Source organism: Microcaecilia unicolor, chromosome 10, assembly GCF_901765095.1.
Source record: "Microcaecilia unicolor chromosome 10, aMicUni1.1, whole genome shotgun sequence".
NCBI lineage: Eukaryota > Metazoa > Chordata > Amphibia > Gymnophiona > Siphonopidae > Microcaecilia > Microcaecilia unicolor.
The window spans coordinates 23,264,708-23,289,178 of NC_044040.1; the positions used below are offsets into that span (position 1 = coordinate 23,264,708).

Below are 24,471 nucleotides of genomic sequence, written 5' to 3' on the forward strand. Positions count from 1 at the left end.
CAACTCCCCCCCCCCCCCCCCCCCTTCTCCAGTTTAACACTTTCGTTTCCTTCAGTCTTTTAAAACTCTCCTATCAACCCTGTGTCCTAATGGCCAGCACTCAGATTGTTTTGCTTTGCCAAATTGTCTGTCACTGATGTCACTGAGGTCAGTGCGTGCCTGCCTAGCAGACCACTTCCGGCAGGCACGGTCCCAAGCACATCCTGTTGGAGGTGAGAATTATTGTATAGGATTGAATTATAGCAGCGACATTTGTTTGAAACAATACAAAACAGAAGATTTTATTTTACAGTATGCAATCCAATATTCTAGTCATTTTGTTTTATTCCATTCCCCCCACACCCAACAAGCCTTTTCAAAATTCTCCATATTCATGAGAGGTTTTTGTTCTTATAATCTCCCACTGTTTTCTTCCTTCCTCACCTGCACCCAACCTCAGCCGCCCCCTTTCTCACCAATTTTCCTTAAAGCTCCAAAGGTAGACAAAGATTGACTGGAACAAACGTAAAAATCTAAATCATTTAGCTCTCTGCTTCATGCTCTAGAGCAGTTGTTCTCAACTTTACTTCTGTTGTGACATACCTGACAGACGACATTCATGTGTATGACAAGCTGAACATTAGAATTCACAGCTGAACAAGGCATGCCTACATATATCATTGTTTAACTGTAAGTTTAGTATGAATTTGCCTGTCCCATATCAAAAAGCTTTAGGCAGCACATCAGTCTCAGATTTCTCACTTGTCATACAACATCAAATATATATTCAAATTCTAGTGCCACCTCAGTGACAGCAACACAAAATCCCTCCACTCCCAGATACAAAAACCTGCTAATATGCTACTCAGAAACTGTGTAGCAAACAGAACCTATGGATAGCAGACCTGCAACATTTTTAGTTGAGGCTGGAGGCATCAGTTGTTGTTGGGGGTATTGGGGAAGCAGAACTAGGAACCAGTTACGTAGATTTCAGGAACCTGACTCTCAAGATTGCTGGTCTTCCCAGCTTGCAGCACTGATGATTGTAAAGGAGAGACAGGCTTACTGTCTATACCAAATTTTTTGAGTCATACCTCTCACCTCTTGAGGACACACTGATTGAGAACTACTGCTCTAGAGAGCAGATTCTGGATATGCATCTCCCATATTAGCCAAAGATTTTTTTTTTTTCATCGTAATGTCAGAGGGACTTCTCATACTTCTAGCATCATAAGAGTATGGAAGGCATTCTTCCAGTGTCAAAATGATGGGACTGTGCTCTTCTCCAATATTTAAAAAAAAAAAAATGCCCTTTGTATTAAATATTTCTCATTTTATAGCTTGAAACAAAGCCATTTTATGTTTTCCAGATAGATACATCTTCTACCTTTTTGTGTTGGTCATTGATTTGTTTCATTTCATGATAACATAAATATTCTAATCCCAAAATGGACCGATTTGCTGTTTGAACCAATTGTTATATTTCTGTTATTTCAGTCCTATTGCTGCTACTTACTTTCCTCATTTCTTGACGTAACAAAGAGGTATCACCCTTACATTTAACCATGAAATTCATTTCTGTCTAAGCTGGTCTGTGACTTTCTAATTACTTGGCTATTTCAAATAGTAATGGATGCACTACTGACATCTATGGAGGTCACATTATATGTGTGCAATCAGATACCTTCTCAACTCCTTACTCGTTATGCTTATTTAACCAGTTTCTGTCTGTTTGCATATTTTCACACAAATTCTTGTGTCCCAACCTTTTCTTTAGGTACCAGTGATATATAGTGATAGCAGTATAGCAAATCTTATATATAACACTATTTCCTTTGTCTGTAAGTGACCATTTTTTTAGGGGAAAAAACCCCCCAAGAAAATCTTGGTTTAGGATTTCCCAAACCTGCTCTGAAGATCTTAGATTATTTTCAAGATATCTGCAATGAATATGCATGTAATAAATTTGCATATACTGGGATTCATTATGAAAATGACCTTCCTTTTCGGTAGAGCATATGCCGTGAGCCCTCCTGGTGTTACATCCTTCTGAACCACGGCAACCTTATCGATAGCTTGTCACCTTCCCCTCTCCCTCCTGTTGTTCCTCTTTCCCTTCTCTGACACTAATTACTGTATTTTGTATTAATGTTGTTTACTAGACTATTGTACGCCACATTGAGCCTGCCCATGGGTGGGAATAATGTGGGATATAAATGCCATAAATAAAATAAATGAATAAAATGTAAGTTATGCATTCTCATTGCAGATACCCTGTAAACTCAACTGTTGATAGGGTCCCCAGGATAGGTTGGAGAAGCTCTGTCTTTGTCCATACCAATTTGTCCAAAACTATTAATAATAATAATACATACTATTTTTCTAGAGCTACTGAAGGTATGCAGTGCTATACTATGGTAACTATTCAAATAAGTCAAAGCAATTTAAATGGCCAGGAGAGGCTGCTTGTGACTCTGGCCAAATCACGTAACCCTCTATTACCCCAGGTACAAATAAGTACCTCTATATACTATGTAAACTGCTTTGAATGTAGTTGCAAAAACCACAGAAAGGCGGTATATCGAGTCGCATTTCCCTTTCCCTCCTTTTATGGCCATTTAAATTTCTTATGCAGGGCTATCCAGGGCTATTCAGCATTACTTAACCAGATAGTACTTCTGAATATCTTCTCTAGCTGCCCATTCCCTTTCAAGTGGTTACCTGTTTGTCCTTTTGCCCATATATAGAAGCTTCGTATTAGCCATTAACGAGTCAGCCAGAGAATCCTGAAGTGATGTTTTATTGATTTTGATTTAATTTATATTCTGTCCCAATTAAGTTTGTATGCCAAATTCTTCTATTTTAAAGAGATTTCTTAACCATTTCCTACTTGTTGATGTCTTGATTCTACCTTTCTTCCTTTAGGATTCACAAATATTTTTTTACTCCTTTACCTACTATCTTCCATTTTCAAAACCATATCTGTTGATTCAGTCACCTTTATGAATCTTGTTATAGACTCTGTTAATCTGAGTTTCCTCCTCATTGTAACATAATATAGATGATGGCAGATAAAGACTTGTAAGATCCATCCAGTCTGTCAGGGCTGGTCTTAGGGTGAGGCGACCGCATAGGGCCTCGTGCTCAAGGGGGCCCCGCACGGTGCGCCTACGCCCCGCCCCCGACAGCCCAAGTTCCAGTCCCTCTCCCTCTGAATTTTAAAAGTTACCTCGTCGGGTTACAGGCAGCGGCAGGAGTGAAAAGCATGCGAGCTGCTCGGCGCTTCAGGAGCCTTCCTTTCCCTCTCTCAGCTCTGGTCCCGCCCTCATTTCCTGTTTCCACGAGGGCGGGACCAAAGCTGAGAGAGGGAAAGGAAGGCTCCTGAAGCGCCGAGCAGCTCGCATGCTTTTCACTCCTGCCGCTGCCTGTAACCCGATGAGGTAACTTTTAAAATTCAGAGGGAGGGGAGGGAGGCCTCGGAAGGTGGGGAGCCTTGGAGCTGGGAGGGGGGCCTTGAAGCTGGCAGGGAGGTAGGGAGGCCAGCCTTGGAGCTGGCAGGGAGGCCTTGGAGCTGGCAGGGAAGGAGGCAAGGAGGCCTTGGAGCTGGCAGGGAGGGAGGGAGGCCTTGGAGCTGGCAGGGAGCTAGGGTGGGGGCAGAGCTTGGGTGGAGCTAGGGTGGGGCCCCATCAAATTGGTCTGCATAGGGCCCCGCACTTGAAAAGACCGGCCCTGCAGTCTGTCCAGTAAGATAAATTCATAGCATAAAGTATGATACAATACTACATATGTAAACTTGGTCTTGATTTGTCCTTGCCATTTTCAGAGCACAGATCATAGAAGTCTGCCTGGCACTGGCCTTGTTCTCCAACTACAGAAGCTGTTATTGAATCACCACTCCTCCCCTCTATATCTGTCCAACCATGATTAGGGTACAGACCATAGAAGTCTGCCCAGCACTGGCTTTGCTTCCCAATCATTTGGAACAATTTGCCAGGCTATCTAAGATTGTGTAGCATGGATCAGTTTTGCAAACATTTGACGACATATCTGTTTGTGAAAGCATGGGTCTGATACTTTTGTTTGATTTGTGATTGAAGAGCTTTTTTCAGTCTGTGATTTATGTTTTGACGAGTTTTTATTTGTTAGGATTTTATTATGTATGTTGTTTTGTGATCCGCTTAGTTATAGGTGGAATAGAAATGTTGAAACAAATAAATTACTGGAGTTGCTATCTAAGCTCCACTAAGTTTGTTTGGTTCCATTCTTTCCATACAGGATTCTTTTGTAATTATCCTATATGTTTTTGAATTCCATTGCCATTTTATCTTCACCACTTCCTGCGGGAGGGGCATTCCAGGTATTTACCACCCTCTCCATGAAAAAGTACTTCCTGATGATGTTATTCCTGAGTCGGCTCCCATGCAACCTAAACTCATGTCCTCTAGTTCTATCGCCTTCCAGTCTCTGGAAAAGCAGTAGAACTAGAGGACATGAGTTTAAGTTGCATAGGACCGACTGAGAAATAATGTCAGGAATCTAATCTAATCTAGGTATTTATATTCTGCCTAACCTGTACATGGCTTCGAGTGGATCGCGATAGATAAAAAGACAATAGATAATAGTCCCACGAATTACAAAATTACCAGTAGATTAATTCATCATAACGTAACAACTTCATAAGGGCTTCTTTTAAAAAGCTGCGCTGCCGATTTTCGGTGTGGCAAATGAGAGAAAACCTATTCAGTTCCTATGGGCTTCCTCTCATTTGCTGTTCGGGAATCACTAGCGCGGCTTTGTAAAAGAAGCCCTTGGTGTTTAGCAAATAGAGGTCAAATATTAGTACAGGCGTAACCTAATGGTTAATGCAGAGGGCTTTGATCCTGGTGACCTGAGTTTGATTCCCATTGCAGCTCCTTGTGACTTTGGACAAGTCACTTAACCCTCTATTGTCCCAGTTACAAAAACTTAGATTTTGAACCCTCTAGGAACTGAGAAAGTACCTGCATATATGTGTACAATGCTGCATACATCTAGTAGCGCTATAGAAACGAATAGTAGTAGTAAGTAAATAAGCTTTCACCTGGTGGCTGAGTACAAAAGGTACTTGGGTGCAAGACCATATAGTATCTTAAGATGAACATCAACAACTTAAAATGAACTCTTGCTTTGACTGGAAGCCAGTGTTTGTAGTGCATATTATTACATCTGATACCAGTATGATTGGAAGGATTTTCAGTCAGAAATAAAAGTTCTGAATCGGTTTATTTGGGTGATAAGAATTTCTTTCTGTAACGAATTATACCATGTATAAAAGAAAATGCTTATACCCAGAACAATCTTTATTGCTTGTAGAAAAGTGATAGATCTCTCAGCAAATACCATTTTGTGATTTGAGTAAGGGAATCTTCAGTATTCAATATCTTTTTGAAGTGCTTATAGCCTAGTAGCATAAGCTGTGTTGGAGAGTGTGAGAGCCTCTTTGGCATTGGAACTGATTAACCGTTTATTTCCTGATACCAGGATTCCATTCCACCAAAATGTCACTATCATGTTCTTTCTTTACAGCTTTTTCAGAAGTGCTGTCTAGTCCAGAGAATACTGGATGCCTGGGAAGCCAATGACAAAATACAGTAAGATTTTTCTCTTTGGAACACTATAAAGATGAGAGAGCATGGGGAGCCTGTGAGTTCTAGGTTACAGGATACACAGTATAGCTCTGAAGAGTGCTGAGTTTTGGCAGTAGGGACTGGATTAAAGGAGAATGGTGGGGAAAGCTATGTGGTAAAGCGAAGATACTTATCTGTAGCATGTATTCTCCGAGGACAGCAGGCTGATTGTTCTCACATGTGGGTTGACGTCCACGTCGGCCCAGGAATCAGCATTTTGCAAGCAAAATATAAACAAAGTTTTGCCATAGTCTTCTGGTGCACCCCGCATGCACGAACAACATCCCGCCCGTCGCGTGACCATGCCTCCTCAGTTTAATCAAAAAGCATTAAAACAAATAATAACTCCGAAGGGGAGGGGGTGGGTTTGTGAGAACAAGCAGCCTGCTGTCCTCGGAGAATACCTGCTACAGGTAAGTATCTTCACTTTCTCCGAGGACAAGCAGGCTGCTTGTTCTTACGTGGGGTATCCCTAGCAACCAGGCTCACTCAAAACAATGAACATTGGTCAGTTGGGCCTCGCAACGGCGAGGACATAACATAGATTGGCCTGAAACCATAAACAACTTACTGAGAGTGCAGCCTGGAACAGAATAAAAATGGGTCTAGGGGGGTGGAGTTGGATTCTAAACCCCAAACAGATTCTGCAGCACTGACTGCCCAAACCGACTGTTGTGTCGGGTAGCCTGCTGAAGGCAGTAGTGAGATGTGAATGTGTGGACTGAAGACCACGTTGCAGCTTTGCAAATCTCTTCTATGGAGGCTGACTTCAAGTGAGCCACTGACGCAGCCATGGCTCTAACATTATGGGCCGTGACATGACCCTCTAGAGTCAGCCCAGCTTGGGCATAAGTGAAGGAAATGCAATCTGCCAGCCAATTGGAGATTGTGTGTTTTCCGATGGTGACGCCTCTCCTGTTGGGATCGAAAGAAACAACTGGATGGACTGTCTGAAGGGCTTCGTTCACTCCACGTAATTGGCCAATGCTCTCTTGCAGTCCAAGGTATGTAAACTGCTTTCACCAGGGCAGGTATGAGGACGGGGAAAGAATGTTGGCAAGATAATTGACTGGTTCAGATGGAACTCCAACACCACCTTTGGCAGGAACTTAGGGTGCATGCGGAGGACTATGTTGTGATGGAACTTCATATAAGGTGCATGCACTACCAGGGCCTGAAGCTCACTGACTCTACGAGCTGAAGTAACAGCCACCAAAAAAATGACCTTCCAGGTCAAGTACTTTAGATGACAGGTATTCAGTGGCTCAAAAGGAGCTTTCATCAGCTGAGTGAGAACCCATGACACTGGTGGAGGCTTGACCAGGGGCTTTCACAAAAGCAACCCTCTCATGAAGCGAACAACTAAAGGCTGTCCAGAGATAGGCCTACCCTCTACACGTCAATGATAAGCACTAATTGCACTGAGGTAAACCGTTACGCAGTTGGTCTTGAGACCAGACTCTGACAAGTGTAGAAGGTATTCAAGCAGGGTCTGTATAGGACAAGAAAGAGGATCTACGGCCTTGCTGTCACACCAGACGGCAAACCTCTTTCATTTGAAAGAGTAACACCTCTTCATGGAATCTTTCCTAGAAGCAAGCAAGACTCGGGAGACACCCTCTGAAAGACCCAAGGAGGCAAATTCTAAGCTCTCAACATCCAGGCCGTGAAAGCCAGAGACTGGAGGTTGGGAAGCAGAAGCAAACCCGCGTTCTGGGTGATGAGGGTTGGAAAACACTCCAATCTCCACGGTTCTTCGAAGGACAACTCCAGAAGAAGAGGGAACCAAATCTGACGGGGCCAGAAGGGAGCAATCAGAATCAAGGTTCTGCAGTCTTGCTTGAGTTTCAGCAAAGTTTTCCCTACTAGAGGTATTGGAGGATATGCATACAGGATGCCTGTTCTCCAGAGTGGAGGAGTAGCCTAGTGGTTAGTGCAGTGAACTTTGGTCCTACGGAAGTTCCCGAGACAAGGGCAGACAACCTCCTGTCCCTGGTGTCCATAGTTCGAGCGTCGCAACAGATCATGGCTCAGCAGATGTTTATTTATTTTGTACATTTGTATCCCACATTTTCCCACCTATTTGCAGGCTCAACGTGGCTTACATAGTGCCGCTAGGAGACCGACGCATCGGCACCTCCTGTATCGAGGGGGAGCGATCCTCTCGGCACCGACACTTCTCGGGTGCTGACTCTCTCAACGCCCCGGAGCTCCTGGTACTGTGTGTCAAAGGAGAACGATGACAGTGCTTCTTCGCTTTCGCTCGACGCCCGTCATCAAGACTCCTCGATACCGATGAGGAGGACGTGGAATCCTCATGTCTTCTCGGGGGCTGGGTCTGACGAAGGTCGGTCCCAGGGGGCCTGCATAACAGGAGGCCTTGAGACAGGTGGAGACCTGCTCGACGCCTCACTGCTCCCAGCGCAAGTTGATCTCTCAGCAGCCATTACCTCTCTTCCCGACGTCGATGCTTCTTTCGATGTCGACATCGAAGGACCGGACTGAGCCCCCAAAAAACTTCTCTCGTTGGGCTTCTCGAGACGCTTGGGTCCGTTTCTTCATACGAAGACACAGACTACAAGTGGCTGGGCTATGGTCGGGCCCAAGGCACTGGATACACCAGGCGTGGGTATCCATACCTGAGGAGGTCCGGTTGCACCGAGTACAATGTTTGAAGCCGCTGGGTGTCTTCGATGACATGGAAGGGAAAACGGCTTTGGCGAAATCAAAAGACGCGATTGTGCCTGCTAAAGAAAAGGGGCACAAAAAAATATGAGGGAATAACCCGACCACGCGGCCTAAAGCCGGCTGCATCGAAAAAAACAAAACTTTTAAAAAGGGACAAAACTAAAAATACACTACGGGAACTTTTTTTTTTAAAGATAATATAAATAAATAAAATAGGAGAAAATAGCAATCATTCGCGAAGACTCTTCCCTGGGCCTGAGAGGAGCAGAGAAAAAAATCCTACCGCACCTCAACACGGAGAAAAGAAAACTGAAGCACGCTCACGCGAGGGGTGAGAAGTCGCATGCGCGGTGCGTGCTGCACATGCACCAGAAGACTCTGGCAAAACTTTGTTTATATTTTGCTTGCAAAATGACGATTCCTGGGCCGACGTGGACGTCAACCCACATGAGAACAAGCAGCCTACTTGTCCTCGGATAAATATTGTTATTTAGTGTGAGTTGTTGAACAAAAGAAAACACGAGCTATAGTGGGGAATGGAAAGCATTTTTGAAAGTACTTCCAGTAGGCTATTAGAAAGGTGACTGAAAAAGTATATATTACACGATCAAAAATAGGTGATCTTGGTGGACATTAGATGGTGTATGTAGCATTATAGGCTATATGATTTTTTTTTTAATCTGTGGGAGAAGAGTGATCCAAATTACTGGAAAAGCTTGATGGCTGAAATGGAAAACAGCGTTTACTGGAGCTTATAGATGTTATGTAATGGGTCATTTTGATCAATTAGAGTACAGGTGGTGCTAAAGAAAACTTGATTGATAGGTCACTTAAGTGCCAGAGAACAGTGAGTAACCAGTCACAGTGAGTACTGAATGATAGGTAGTGCTGGAGAGCATCAAATAATAGGTCTTTCAATGACTGAGAAATTGCGTGATGATCATTGATTTAAACAGGTGATTTGATGAAGGGAATCTTGGACAATTGATGTCTCTTGGGCAATTCAGTATTGATGAGGAATGACTTATTAATGAAGCTAGACAAATGGCAATGAAAATTTGATGCTGGAAAGTGCTGAGAATGGGTTGGAGCACAGAACATGCTAGACATTCAGGCATTAAAGGAGCATGTTGGGTGGCAGTGCGCTATGAGAAATTGGAATCCAAGACTTATTTAGAGGTTCAGAGAACAGTGGGTCACGGAGCAATTCTAAAAAAAAAATTAGAGGCTGGAAAATGTCTTATATAATCAGCAAAAGTGAGTAAGCAGCAAAGAGTACGTAGTTCGATGAAAATATTTATCTACTTGCATCCAGTAAACCTGGGCTGTTAACAGGATATCGGACAAGTGGCTAATCACATACTAGTGAGCAAGAGCCACAAATTCATAATCATATACAGTGCAAGGGTCTGGGACCAAAGAAATGCATTCAGTTAACCACAGCATGCACTTAACCATTGTGACCAAAAGAAGCTTGACATCTGATAAACATATATACAGTACTTTTATTATACGTACAGTTAACTGACATTAGGCTTGCTTGAAGTAATCAGTTATAGTCCTCTGTACACTCTTGGGTCTGTGAGTTCCATAGACTGTCTGCCAGATGGTAAAAACTGTCATAGCACTGACATCCAGTGGCCTCCAGATAGGCCCGCATGGTGTTGAGACTCTCCAGCGCTCTTGCAAAAGTGACAGGAGGAGGTTGTTGAATTTCGTCAGCATGTGCCTCGCTGCTCATTTCTTCATCTGTTCCATCATCAGCCGTTGTTGCCTGCGTGTAGGCGCATATCTCGACATCAGTGCTTGTAGATCGTAATCAACAGCTACGAAGCGATGCAACTTCTCTTCAGTAACACCAGCTGGGATGTCAATAACCTCTTCATCTGACACGTTTGCAACATCTGCATCTGTTTCGTCCCTCTCCACATCCTTAACAAAACTTGCCCACTTGTAGCAGTTCACAATGGTTGCCTGTGTAACATGATTCCAGGCTTATTTCTGCATATGTAGGGAATCCAACAGTGATAGATTATGAGTCAGTTCAACAGCACGTTTATCCTTGCCAGTCTGGTCATCCATAACGCTCATCAGACGACGTAGCACAAGAGCCTGATAATGTTGTTTGAAATTGGCTATTATGTCTTGATCCATAGGTTGGATCAGAGAGGTAGTGTTTGGTGGCAGGAAGACCACGTTGACGTTAGACAGCTTGACATCATCCCTGTGTGCAGCACAATTATCACAAAGCAGCAAAATCTGCTTCCAAATTTCCCCAGTCATCCATGAATTTGCGTTAGCCTCGTATGACACAGGAAGTCGCTTAACTTTCTTGAAGCAACGGGGCTGTTTGCTCTTTCCAATGACGGGGGGGTTCCAACTTTATACTCCCATCCATATTGCAGCAAGGGAGGATTGTCAGTTGGTCCTTCAATGCAAGTGTTCCATCAGGAATCGCTCGCCAGTAGAGACCATTTTCGTCAGCATTGAAAATGTCATGAGGTGCAAACTCGTTCAAGATGGTAGGAAGAACTGAAACAACAAATTTTCAGCACCAAAGTCATCAGCGTCTTGTTTCTCACCATGCTGTTTCTTGAATTTTATGCTGTTCCTCTCCTTCCTTCTTTCCAACCATCCAACAGTGGCTTTGAATTCAGTTAGTCCAAGACTTTCAGCTAGCTGGTTAGCTTTCTCCATAAGCAGTGGACCACTGACAGGAAACTGTCTGCTCCTGACTCGAGAACACCACCGAAGAAGAGCATCTTCTACCTCCTCAGCTTTTCCCGCCTGTTTTCATTTCCGTTGTGTATTTGTATTGTTTTGCCAGTCTTCCAGAAGCTGGTCTTTCTGCTTCAAGACATGTAAATTTGACTGGGATTGACACCATATTCTTTAGCAATAGTTCCTTGACTTTGTTTTCTAATTTTTTAAAAACTTATATTCGTTCAGCCAGTGTTAAAGTCTTACAGTTCCGCCGCGACGACGACGACCCCGGTGTACGCCCTAACAACATTCTTTCACTTATTCTGCCTGTGGCAGTTAAAGAGGCAGTAAATTTGAAATCTCGTTGGTTGTCACGCGCCAATCGGCTTCCATATTCCATGCGCGTGCTTATGCGGAGTCTTTCCTGCAGAGGAGCGGTCTTGAACCATGCATATAAGTGAACCTTGCACTTATCGGTGGTGCGCTAAACCGAAGTTTGTCCCCATAGAAACTGATGGTGCCAAAAACAGGGCCGAAGTACGACATGCAGTTAAACAGAGCATGCGCTTATCTGACGTGCACTTAAATGGAGTGCACTGTACTGAGTTTCCCCTCCCCCTTCAAAAAATATTTAATTGTGCAAATGAGCATTCAGAATCTCACTTTACATATAGCACTCCTCTGTTTCAAATAGCTATTCATACTGGTATGCCATTTGCCAGAGCATCTAAAAAACTGGGTCCCCTTTGTGTATGTCGTTTCCTTAGTGTGAACCTCAGGCTATGCCTTAGAAATTGTGCTTCTGTTTTAATCTATGACTCAACTATGCCACATCCCTTCTGTCCCCAGTGCTTTGGACTCTCGCAGATAAAGATGCATGTTCCATATGTTCTTTGAATTTAGGTTTGTACCAGGGATTTTGTCAGCTTTATTTTTAGGAGAGTCCTTGACTCCTTTTTAGATTAGAGATCAAGAGTTGTATTCACAGCTACTGGGATACAGATCACTAGGAAGCTAATGAACGTGACACTGTATTAGGCAGGATGGTAACTAGAAGTAAATGCCAGAGACAGCTTGCTGAACAGCTAATTTCCTTTGATACCTGTAAGTGAAGATTAAACGGAATATGTTTTTTTCTTACTACCTATCTTCCAGGACTTAGTAGACTGACAGCCCAGTTAAGATGGCTGCACATTTTGGAATGTGAGTTTCTTGAGCCATTGGTGAAAGTTGTTCCTGCCACAGTCCCTGGCTCGGTGCTAAAAAAGTGATTTAGGTGTACTCCACACCAGTGTGTCACACTAAAAGTCTGACCTCAGTTAACTCTGGAGGAGGTAGTTACTTTCTGTTAAAATGGTTGGGACTTCTGGTATGATCAAATAGTCTCCTATCATAGAAGCATCTTGTGTTACAGAAGGAAATATTACATTATCAGTTTTTGCTACTGAATTTTCAATTCATTACACACGTCTACAGAGTAAGTCTGCAAAGAAGCAGAATAGCAGTAAAGAATGAGGCTCGCACCAGAGGGTGACATTGCTCAGAATGTAATAATGGTATGCTTCTGCCCAGAAACCAAGCAGAGTTAGAATCCGGTATGGTATTTGATTAAATGGCCAGCAGATCGTTCCTCAAAAGATTCTTTTGAAGGACAAGACAATAAGGTAGGGTTAGGCCAACAGAAATATTTCTGGTCAAAACAATTGGTTTTGTTTCCAGCACAAACTTCATGTAAGAGGAGTCCTTAAAAAGTAATTTAGTGAGGTTCCTTTAACTAGGACACCTTGGTTTTCTGTCTGTGGTTTTGACGAGCAAATATAGATGCTGTCTTTTGCTACAGGATAGCTGAACAGGCGTGCCCTGCTGCATCATCTGTTAAGGGTCCTCTCAGGATTTCAGTTGGGGATTATTTGATGTTTTGGGGAAGACAGGTATTGAATAAGAATTTCCAGAACTTTCCCTTTAAAAGTGACAAGCAATCTAGAAAAGTTTATGACTGTTTTTGAACCGTCAGTTATTGTTATGTGTCAGAAATCAGAACAGTTGTCCCGGTTGAGGTTGAAAATGATTTAGTCATATTGTTTTATAGTCTGAAATAGATTAGGTATGTTAAGTAAAACTTAAGTAGCTTATGTTACAGAAGCACTTCAAAAAGGAAAAGGGCCTTCCATGGGAGTGATTTTACAAGTTGAGTGTGTAGAATAGCATTCTTTAATAATAATAATAATAATAATAATTATTATTATTATTATTATTATCATAATATACAATTGATATATTTATTTATTTATTGCATTTGTATCCCACATTTTCTCACCTATTTGCGTGCTCAGTGTGGCTTACAATACATTGTGAATGATGGAAATATAATTTGTTACAGTGCGATTATGGGTTACATTGTGAGGAGTTTTGGGAGGACAAGATCAAAGTCGAAACATCATTTGGAGAATAGAACAATGGAATGTAACAATGGGGAAATGATAAGGCGATAGAACAATAGCAGGAGAACATAGGGTATAATAATTTTTATCTGTGGGTAGAGTTTTAAGTGTGGTGATATATCGCTGATCACATGCAGCTTAGTGTGCTATAGAGTTTTAAAAAAATGTATAGCTATAGATAAGGATAGAGAGAGAGGAGAGAAAAGAAACTGAGCAAAAAGGTAGAGAGGAAAGAAAGTTAAACAAACAAAAAAAAAAGCAGATTTAGGAGAAAATATCATGCAAGGCGGTGTATAGAGTTCGTAGGTGCTTGTTCTAAAACATTGCTCAAAGAGCCAAGAGTTAATGAGTTTTCTGAATTTAGTGAAAGAGGATTCTAGTCTGATTGTGGAAGGGGAGTCCTTACCAAACTACTCCAGCATGTATACATGTAGACGCAGGTACTGGGAAAACATATCGCCACCTTTTCTGTGTTTATGGGGGAGGGGGGCACAATGGGCATGTGTTATAAGTTATGCACATTTCATTGGAACTTAGGAGTACTCATGTCAGTTCTGTGGCCAGCATAAGTGCTCGCGCTTAAGTTATCGGCGCATATTTTTGCTGTTATGCTAGTTTCGTTAAAAGAAAGTAGTCACCTATACATCTTTATAGAATAGGCTTCTACCAGGTGCCAAATTAAAAAAAAAAAATTTTAAGTTTGCACATTTTTACGTTTATTTTTGGGTGTCCATTCTATGAACATTTTGGCCCCTTCTGACTTATCTTTCCAAGGCAGACAGGGCCTTTGTAAGATCAGAGATACTGTAGAAGACTGCATAGATTCTAGATGATGGCAGCATAATTTCTTCATTCATATTATCTGTGTCATCGTTATCAAGAATATTTCTTTCCTTTCAGCCTATAAAATGAGGGTACTACCAGCTAACGGTGAAGATGAATTATTTGCTTTAGAGCCCTGAACTCAACCTGCTTCAATAGCATCAAGTAGAACGCATTAAAAAGTTGTGCAGTCATTCGTAAGAGTAGTCGCAGCTGCTCTGAGAATTTGCACTAAAAATGAGTTGTCATAGAAAAACGTAGGCAGATAAAGACCATATGACCTATCCAGTTTGCCCATCCATGCCATCTGCTCTCCCTATTATTCCCTTAAAGATCTTTATTTATTTATTTATTTATTTATTTATTGCATTTGTATCCCACATTTTCCCACCTATTTGCAGGCTCAATGTGGCTTATGTACTTGTCCCAAGCTCTCTTGAATTGAGTTACTGTTTTTGTCTCCACCACTTCCACCAAGAGGCTGTTACACAAATTCACCACCCTTCCTATGAAGAAGTATTTCCTCAGGCTACTTCTGAGTCTGTCCCCTTTCACCTTCATCCTATGCCCCCTTGTTCCAGAGCTTCCTTTTCAATTGATAGAAACTTGCCTCCTGTGCATTTATACCACATAGGTATTTAAATGTCTCTATCATATCTCCCCTCTCCCGCCTTTCTTCCAGGTATGCATATTGAGACCTTTGTCCTCGTCGATCATTTAGTAGCCGTCCTCTGGACCAACTCCATCCTATTCATATCAAGATGCAGTCTCCAGACTTGTACACAATATTCTAAGTGAGGTCTCACCAGGGGCATCATCACCTCCTTTTTCCTACTGGTCATTACTCTCCCTGTGGACCCAAGCATCTTTCTAGCTTTTGTCTTCACCTTTTCTACCTGTTTGCCACTTTAAGATCATCACATATGATTGCACCCAAGTCCTGCTCCTCTTTCATACACAAAAGTTCTTCATCCCGTAAACTGTACAATTCCCTTGGGTTTTTGCAGCCAAGATGCATGGCCCTCATTTTTTAGCATTAAATTTAAGCTGCCAAATTCCAGACCATTCCTCTAGCTTTGCTAAGTCCTTCCTCATGTTGTCCACACCATCAGGGGTTTCTATCCTAGTGCAGATTTTGGTGTCATCTGCAAAGTGGCAAACCTTACCAGACAACCCATCAGTAATATCACTTATAAAAATGTTTAAAAAAGAACCGGTCCAAGAACTGTTGGTGTCTGACGCATGATTTTATAAATATAGAAGTTAATAAATGAAGCTCAGTGAATTTGACTTCCTTTTTATGGAGATATTAGACATTTATATTTGCTCCCAAGTAGCATCATGATTTGCGTTAATTTCTTTTGTTGCTGATGATGATTTTTGCCCGATAACGAGTGCTAGTGTGACAAGTGATTTAGGAAATCATGCTGCTGCTGGATACTCTTTAACATGCCTTGTTTCACTTTGCAGAGCAGAAGGAGGAATGAGGCGAGGAAATATGGGCCATCTTACTCGAATCGCTAATACTGTGGTACAAAACTTGGAGAAGGGTCCTGTTAAAACACAAATCAGTGACTTCATTAAAGGTATTTTAGATCGTTTGCATTGAATCATGGCTAGGCAGCATCTGGGACCACCTGTCATCACATAATATGAATCAAAGCAGAAATAAACAATAAGATTCCCAGAGTCTATTCTATAGCAAAGAGCAGACAACTGCGCCACCTCCTTGGGTTTCTAGATTATTTGCTCATTGCATAATGACAGATCCAAGGCACCTTTTGCCCTCATTTCTGGCTGATGGATTTTTCCTCCATTTTTAATCCTGTTCCACTCTCATCACAGAGAGAATGGTAAACCACATTTCTCTCCTGAAACTGACAGGTGTGCCCTTAAGCTGTCCAGTAGGTGTCACTCTTGAGAAATGGCTAGAGATCCTTCTCTTTCAGGGTCCTTGTACTAAACTGTGGCAAAAGTGCTTTGACGTGCACTGAGGCCCCCTTTTAATGCAGCGGGTAAAAGGCTGTTTTGTTTTTTTCCCCCAGAAATGGCCTTGTGGCAAGTGAAGCGCTTGCTTCACGGTCATTTCAGGGGGGAGCACTTACTGCCATCCATTGAAGTGGCAGTAAGGGCTCCTTCACTAACCCGGCGGTAACCGGGCAGGGTGCAGCACTGCCTGATTACTGCCAAGTAAACACTGGCGCTGCAAAAATAAAAAATGTTTGTAACGCTGGAAATGGTGCGCTGGGGGTGGGAACTATCTCCAGACCTATTTGGTAGCCCGGCGTTACTTCCTGTTTAATGAGTGATAAGCCCACGTTGGTCTTACCGCCAGTTAGTAAAAGACTCCCTTAGTATCTTAAGAATGCTGCCTCTATATTTTCCTCAGCCGCCGATGGGCCAAGGAGCAGGTTTGAGAATTAGATTTTTTTTCCTTTATTGCAGTACATAAAACTCCTTCTAGACCAGGATAATCTCTTTATGGAGGTATAAATGGAATACTTGAAATATGTAATCTTAGATATGGGGGGGGGGGGGGGGGGAAGGAATGGAGATAATTTTATAAAGGCTTTTCTAAATGTAAAGCCTGTTTTACATGTGAAAAACATCTTTTATGAAAAAGTATGTGCACATGTATAAATGCACACCAATAAAATGATGGATGCTCACAATCTAAGTAGTACATTGTACTATTGTTATACCTGGGGCAATGGAGGGTTAAGTGACTTGCCCAGGGTCACATGGAGCTGCAGAGGGAATTGAACCTGGTTCCCCAGGATCTCAACCTACTACTGACCATCAGGAAGCAGAGGGAATCAAACCCAGTTCCCCAGGTCCACAACCCACTACACTAACCATTGGGCCACTCCTCCACTCCACTTTATAAAACAGAAACCTTTTTGAACATCATATAGGGAACCTTTAATAAAGCCAGGCTAGGAGTGTTCTGACTTTTAATACTCTTACTTTGTAACTCCGCCTTTGTCCAGCTATTTAGGTCATGAATTACTGGAGGTCTGCTTAGGGGTACAGTACATCATTACAGCCCTCTCCTCAGCCATATTGCTTCCTATTTATACACAGTTAAAGTGTTTTTTTCCGATTGCTGCTGCTGTAGGCAGGATTCTGTACTGTTTGTGGGAGTAGAGCTTTGATGAATTAAACAGAAATCAACTCCAACTACAGCAGTATTCAGAGTAACAGATGTCATTTAGATTGTCTCCAGCCATATGTACAAGACGAGCAGGAACTCCTAAAGAGGAGCAGGTAGAGGAAAAGCATAGCTTATTTGTATTGGGCGAATCTCTTCATAAAGGTGGTTAATAAATCCCAATAGAAATAATAAATAAAAATAGAAAAGACAAGACATCTCTGAAAGGTCAAAACTCCAGGGCTTGAATTTGATGCTATTTTGAGCTTCTTTCAGACTTGTCACTTTTAAATATACAGTTGGTAATATTCTCTTTTTTTTATTTTATTTATTTTATTTTGGTTACATTTGTACCCCGCGCTTTCCCACTCATGGCAGGCTCAATGCGGCAGGCAATGGAGGGTTAAGTGACTTGCCCAGAGTCACAAGGAGCTGCCTGTGCCGGGAATCGAACTCAGTTCCTCAGTTCCCCAGGACCAAAGTCCACCACCCTAACCACTAGGCCACTCCTCCATTAAGGTGCTCTGAAGTGTCATTGTTAGAAATAGTTCTAATTGCATTTATGTCATTTGCTGATGCCCAGGGAATGTGATTAAAACTAACAGCTTCAGACCAGAAGGTGCATCATAATACTTTGTACCCTTCCTTATGTAAACATTTCCACCCAGTCTTCTGCTTGTCTCGTGCAGAAAAAAACTCTACTAGCATAGGAGGTTGTTTCTTGGTTCCCACCATGCTGCCACCAAGAAAGAAGGACAGGGTCTGTCACGAAACGCCCATCCACCTGCCTAGGGTTACCCCGCTGTCATTTAGAGGGTCTATCCCCAGCATAGCTCAGGTCCACCTGCACCTACTGTTTGTGCTCTACACTAGTACCCTCCTCCCACCGACTGGATCACAACCGCCTCTGGGCAAGTCTCCTCTCAAATTATCCCCAGTGATTCTGGGTTACTAGGGGCTTCACTCCCAGTGGTCCCACAGTCCCAGAAAGCACTCACAGACTCGACACACAAACCACCAGGATTCTTTATCAGTCCAGACAGAGAGGCAATAAACTAAATATTGTTTATTGTCTTTTAAAAATCAATCAGTGGAACAAAATAGTGGAAATAGTAAATAATAACAGGTAGTTGAAATATGGATCAATTATAACACTAACTAGACATTTTTATACTGCCTAAACAGTACCTGGGAATATCAGGACATATATCTGTTTATAGAGCTTTAGCAAAGAGATCTGTCTCTCTCTCCTCCTGGGCTAAGACTGAATTAACAGCCAGCAGCTGTAGCTGGGTAATTTTAAACTCCAGGCCAATCAGAGCTCAGTCAACAAGATGTAAAAGTATACTGCTGCTTGCTTCCTGCTTGTGTTAAAGAAAAAGAACATTCAGTTCCCTGTAACAGCTTTACCGCAAAGAAACACCACCTGCTGGCCCAATAGGAGAAATACGCTTCAAGACTTAATTAAAACAGGAAAATGTCTATACAGTTTACAGGCTTAAAACACACTTTCTTCACACTCCCTAACTTAGATTATTGTAATTCTTTGTATTGGTCTCATACTTAAACATAGAAAGAAACTTCAAAATTCCACAGACAAATGGATTCTTGGGATGGCGACCCTCGTGGCAGTTAAATTTTGGTAGTTGTGGTTAGAGGGCAGAATAGTTTGAATGAATATGGTTTCTTGAAGATGTGGGGTGGGTCTTCATTTCACACACACAGCTTTTTCATGTTTTTATTTTTATTTTTCTTCGCATTCGGCAACAGAAATAATCAGTTATCTTGAGTTTTCTTGTTGGCCAGCTGCCTATTGTGAGTTATGTTGGACATGAGAAATGGCATTCACTGATGTAGAAAATGCTTATTTCTGAGGCTTCGAGCTTGATTGGTGCTAAATGTATTCTTTCTCTTTTTCAGAATTACCTGAGGACTGCAGAGGGAGGTGGGAGAGCTTTGTGGAAGAGACGTTGACAGAAACTAACCGCAGAAATACTGTTGATTTGGTGAGCAGGACATGAATCTTCTATTTCCAGTCCATTTAGGGATTGTAGTTAAAAATACTACACCTTTCCTATCCATAGATATGGTCTCTTTGTTGCTCGCAGCATCACTGCCTAGAAGCAACCAAAGGAGCATTGGCTTATGTGTTTATGGTATGGTAGACTAATGCTAGGATGCATCGTTCTAACATAAAATCCAGACTTTACAACTAACTTGGACTATGGTCCTTCAAGGATAGACAGGGCCTAAGCAATAAGACTTAGGAAAAGAAAAACTATTTTTAGCATGTGATTCAGTAAAAAAAAAAAAAAGAATGGCTATGAAATGGTACTTCTAGTCTGCCAACTCCCATAACTTAGGTTCAAAGCGGATAACAAAAGTGAAGAAAACATAAATTAAAAGTATGATTTCTGAAATAATGTCTTAAGCTTTTCCAAAAAGCTAGATAGGTAGGCCTGGTGCTAAGTTCAATGGGCAAAGAGCACCAAATATGGACAGCTTGATAAGGAAAACTTTGCCTACAAAGATTTTTTTATGTTAAACCCCTGAGATTGAAGGAAAATTAAGAAAACAAATTAAACTATGCAGTGAAAACCATTTAGAGGGTAATTTTATAAAAGGGGCCTAATTTAAGTGGGTAAGCAAGCATCTACTTAAGCACTGTTTTATAAAGACAAACTAAGCATGCTTGGTCCCATCTTTCTGCTGGGCTCCATCGCTTTCCTTCAGAATGGTTTATGCTTAAATCTGTTTACAGGAGAGGAAACAAAAGCACAAGGAGCCTTCTAGAGTGCAGGCATCAACTCAAAATTTTATTAATCATACCCAACACAGTCCGTGTTTTGGAGAAAACACCTGCTTCAGGGGTCTATCAAGATGGATAGTTTTCAAATGTATAAGTCAACAAACCCCTTGTATCAGGGGTGGTGGTCTCAGAACTTTAAAAGTATGCCAAAAAACCGCTCAGGTGCAACAAATAGCTTTGTGAGCAAGAACCTGCATAGGTCAGAGCTGCTGAAAAACTGGCAAAGTAACGTTTCGGATTCCCTCTCGTATCTCTTTTATTAAAGTAACAGAACAGGGAACATATTAAACCACAGTTCAAAACAATCCTTAAATCCAGCAACAAAGAAGTCATGGTTTGTCATACAAAGGCGTATCATACATTGTGTTATAAATTCTCTAATAGTCTAACAGAAAACCCAGGCGAGAGGCTGTGTGTCTCATATTCTCTTACCTCTTAAAGGTGGAATTTATTTAAAAACAACAGTTTTAATTGGTGATTCAAGAAAATAAACCACAAATCGAAACATAACTAATAAAGGTCATATTGGATCCAATTCTTCTGTTATAAGTGGATTGTAGACAATTCTGTCTACGTTTAGGGGACATTCTTGCATCCCTGGTCTCCCATGTTACTAGTAAATAATGTATCTGATTTTGTCAAATGTGATAGGGGTTCTGGAGAAATCCAAGCTTGCAATATACATTTACGGCCTACCAAACCCAACTTACTAACCAATAAATGCATTTTCTTTCCTCCCACCTCCAAAGGCTTAACTTTCCCCAATACCAAAGCCTCAGACGTCAGGGGAACTCTTAACACCTAGTGTATGAGTTAAAAAGGTCATCACTGCACTCCAAAATTGCTGTACCCTAGGACAGCTCCAGATTGAATGAAAAAAGGAACTCTCTGCTCTGACATTTTATACACTATGGGGAAACCAATGCCTGTGCTTTAATTAGCTGGAGTTGGAAAAAAAATATGCCTTGTGCAGTATTCGAAAATGGCTTTCCCCTAAAAAAGCATTAGAAAGTACTTGGAGAATCCCCTTTATCGCAGACAGCATATCCCAGTCCTGCAAACTATGCTACAGGTCTATTTCCCATCTAATTTTTACTACCATTAGATCTTCAAAAGCAGCATTGTCCATTCCAGGACAATCTGTAATATTTGGGTCCTCCCCCCCCCCCCCCCCCCCCCAAAAAAAAAAAAAAATCACAAGATAAGGATTCTCTACATTTCTCCACATTTCCTTCAAAGATAGTAGTGTACTCCTACCTGAGGAGCCTGAAATCTGTTTAAGGAGCCTAGAATAAAATAAGATGACATGAGGTTAGGTAAGCTGACTTGTAAGGAGTTGGTGTATAATCCTGGCTGTTCTGTAGCCACTCGTTAAAGTGCCTTATTAAGCATGCATAATTATACAGCCTTGGTAAACCCAAACTCCCATTCTGCCAATTGCCTATTAGCCATGATTGATGCATTTTTGCTTTCTTCCCAGCCCAACAAAATTTAAATACCATTCTTTGTAGATGAGCCAAATCTTTCTTTAACAATCGAAGGGGAAGAATCTTCAGAATGGTTTAAAAGTGAGCCGGCCTTCCAGTGACTTTGGGACTCCCGATGGACATGTGAGGCATGAGCTGTCCTGGCAACCTTGACAATTTATAATGTGAGGAAGTAGAAGCAGCACCAGAATGAAGTTCCACAAAGGATTAACATCGAATTGTTTATTGAAAAATCACCAGTAAACCTAACATTTCTATGTTTCACCAGAGTTGGTTGTATTGGAGGTTAAAACTGTTGGTTTTAAAACAAAATGATGCATCTGACAGCGTAAGTATACAAGCACTGTCGGATACATCATTTTGTTTTATAATTGATATTTTTAACCCCTGATGTAGCCAAACCTGGGGTTTTATTCAGTGATTTTTTTTTTCAATAAACATTTTGCAATTGACCCTGTGTGACTTTGTTCTGATGCTGTTTCTGTTTGTTCACTTGGTGATCTCTATAGTATCAGCCTCTTCATTGTGTCTGCCTAGCAATTTATATACAAGTCTTGCCACATGAATACTTTACCCCACAGGTGAAGAGGGAGTCCGTGTTTTGTGAAATGGTGAACCTCCGGATGACCACCAAACATCGAAAAGTTGGTCTGAATGCTTTTCCCTTCACTGGTGGTGAGGTTGAGCAACCTGTCTTAACTAAGATAGTGCCGGTGCCATGTGAGGCTCGACGAGGTGGACGACGCAAGAAAGAAAGGAAGCCTGATATTACTGAAGAGGCAATCCAGCTGTCCCAGAGATCAGAATTAGAGTGGTTGAGAGAGATAAAAGATGATATTGAGACTATAAAAAAAGACATACGGGACTGGCTGGATGAAATATGGGTAGATATTAATAGCATAGGCCTGCAAGCTGAAGAAGCTGAAGGCAAGATGGAAGCTTTTGGTGAGGAGATAATGAAACAACAGCTTAAAGTTAAAGAACTTGAGAAGGCAAATGAGGACTTTCAGCTTAAGGTGGAAGATCTAGAAAATAGATCTAGACAGAATAATCTTAGAGTACGGGGAGTCCCCGAGTCAGAGAACAGTATGTCTTGTGAAGCACTTGTACAGGCAATATGTGCAGAGATCCTTAGAGAGGGAGGAAGTGCAGATGCCCCCACTACCATTAAGCTTGAAAGAGCACATCGAGCACTGGGCCCAAGGCTCCAGCACCGACCCCGTGATATCATAGCTTGCTTTCATGAGTATGGAGACAAAGAGGCTGTTCTGGCAGCAGCACGTAAGCACAGTACCATAAAGTGGAATGATCATGTAATTAAGATCTATTCAGATCTATCTCGAGCAACTCTGAGGAGAAGAAGAGGTATGCGAGAGGTCACACAATTACTGCAGAATAAACACATCAAATATAAATGGCTGTTCCCATTTGGACTTGCGTTCACTGTGAATGGGGAACTGTTTAGGGTCTCAACTGTGTCTGAAGCCGCAGATGTTCTGCACAAAGCAGGAGTACAAGATGCACAGCCCCTGGCAAAACATGGAAAGCAGAGATCCATAGGGCGTCCCAGCCTTTGGCCATCAGTGGCAGAGGATTGGTAAAAGGAGGAGGGGGGGGGGGGGGGAGACAACAACTGCACAGAAATAAGAATGTGGACATCTCCAAGAGTTCCTTATAAATATGAACGGGCAGAGCTTGGAGGATGGTGCAAAGATGCATACAATGTGTGTTTATGATGACTACATTAACGCCAAGGATGTGAAATTTGGAAACTTTTGAGAAGGTGTAGAAGCCATATCAAAGATGGCTGGATATTATTATTATTATTAGGATTTATTTGTTTAGGATATGCAAAGAGCCTAACTAAAGGGACATTTTGGGGGGAGGGGCGTAAGAGAAAGGTTGAGTTGATGGATTGTTGGCTGGGAAGAGTGGGGGCTTGGAGAGGGATATGGATTCTTTTTGTTAGGAGTCACTTTGTAAAAGTGTATGAATATAATGGAGTCATATGTACCATGCTATGTTGTGTTCTAAGCATTTAATAAAAAGAGCATGAAAAAGAATGCTAGCCTGGTACTTGCTGCTGACAGTTGGTGCTGAGAGGAGGAGGATGTCTCAAAGAAACCATGAAAGGGGGTGAGCTACAAATGAAGATCAAACAACAAAACGTTTTGTGAGGAGCCAGAAAAAAAGGGAGGAGCTGGAGGTTTCACAAAAGGCAGCAGTGAAGGAGAACAAGCATCAGAGGATGAGGGGAATGAAAGTCAAAATATATAGAAAGTGCTGTAGAGTCTGCTGTAAGACAGTGCCAGTGCATGTTCTTCTTCACAGTGTGAAAATGATGATTCTGGATCTAGTTCTAGAACACTTCATGGTACTCTTTGGCAAACAGTAGAATAGGAAAGTCCAGGCAATGAATCATCATGATATCCACCCATGCATTTTTCAGGAAGATGACCGGTGTCTGAATCTACCCAGCTTATTTCACATTGCTGAAGTAAAATCTTGCTCAAACACTGGGTCTGGACATAGAAACAGAAAATGACGGCAGATAAAGACTATACCACCAATATACACCAATTACTAAGCTCTACAATCCTTCTCCCTCTACGAACCTCTGTATGTGTCCCACGCTTTCTTGATTTCAGATGCCATCCTCTTCTCTACCACCCCCACCGTGACAATACTTCATGCAACCACTCTTTCCATAAGGAAATATTTCCTT

General features: G+C 41.9%; 1 protein-coding gene across 1 annotated transcript in view; it reads left to right on the forward strand.

Annotated features, from left to right (window-relative positions):
• The window catches only part of PPP6R2 (protein phosphatase 6 regulatory subunit 2), a 194,663-nt gene that overhangs the window by 123,321 nt on the left and 46,871 nt on the right, over positions 1 to 24,471 (forward strand). Inside the window, 3 exon segments of the mRNA XM_030215776.1 lie at positions 5,545 to 5,609; positions 15,770 to 15,885; positions 19,371 to 19,456. Coding sequence (XP_030071636.1) covers positions 5,545 to 5,609; positions 15,770 to 15,885; positions 19,371 to 19,456 — 267 coding nt within the window.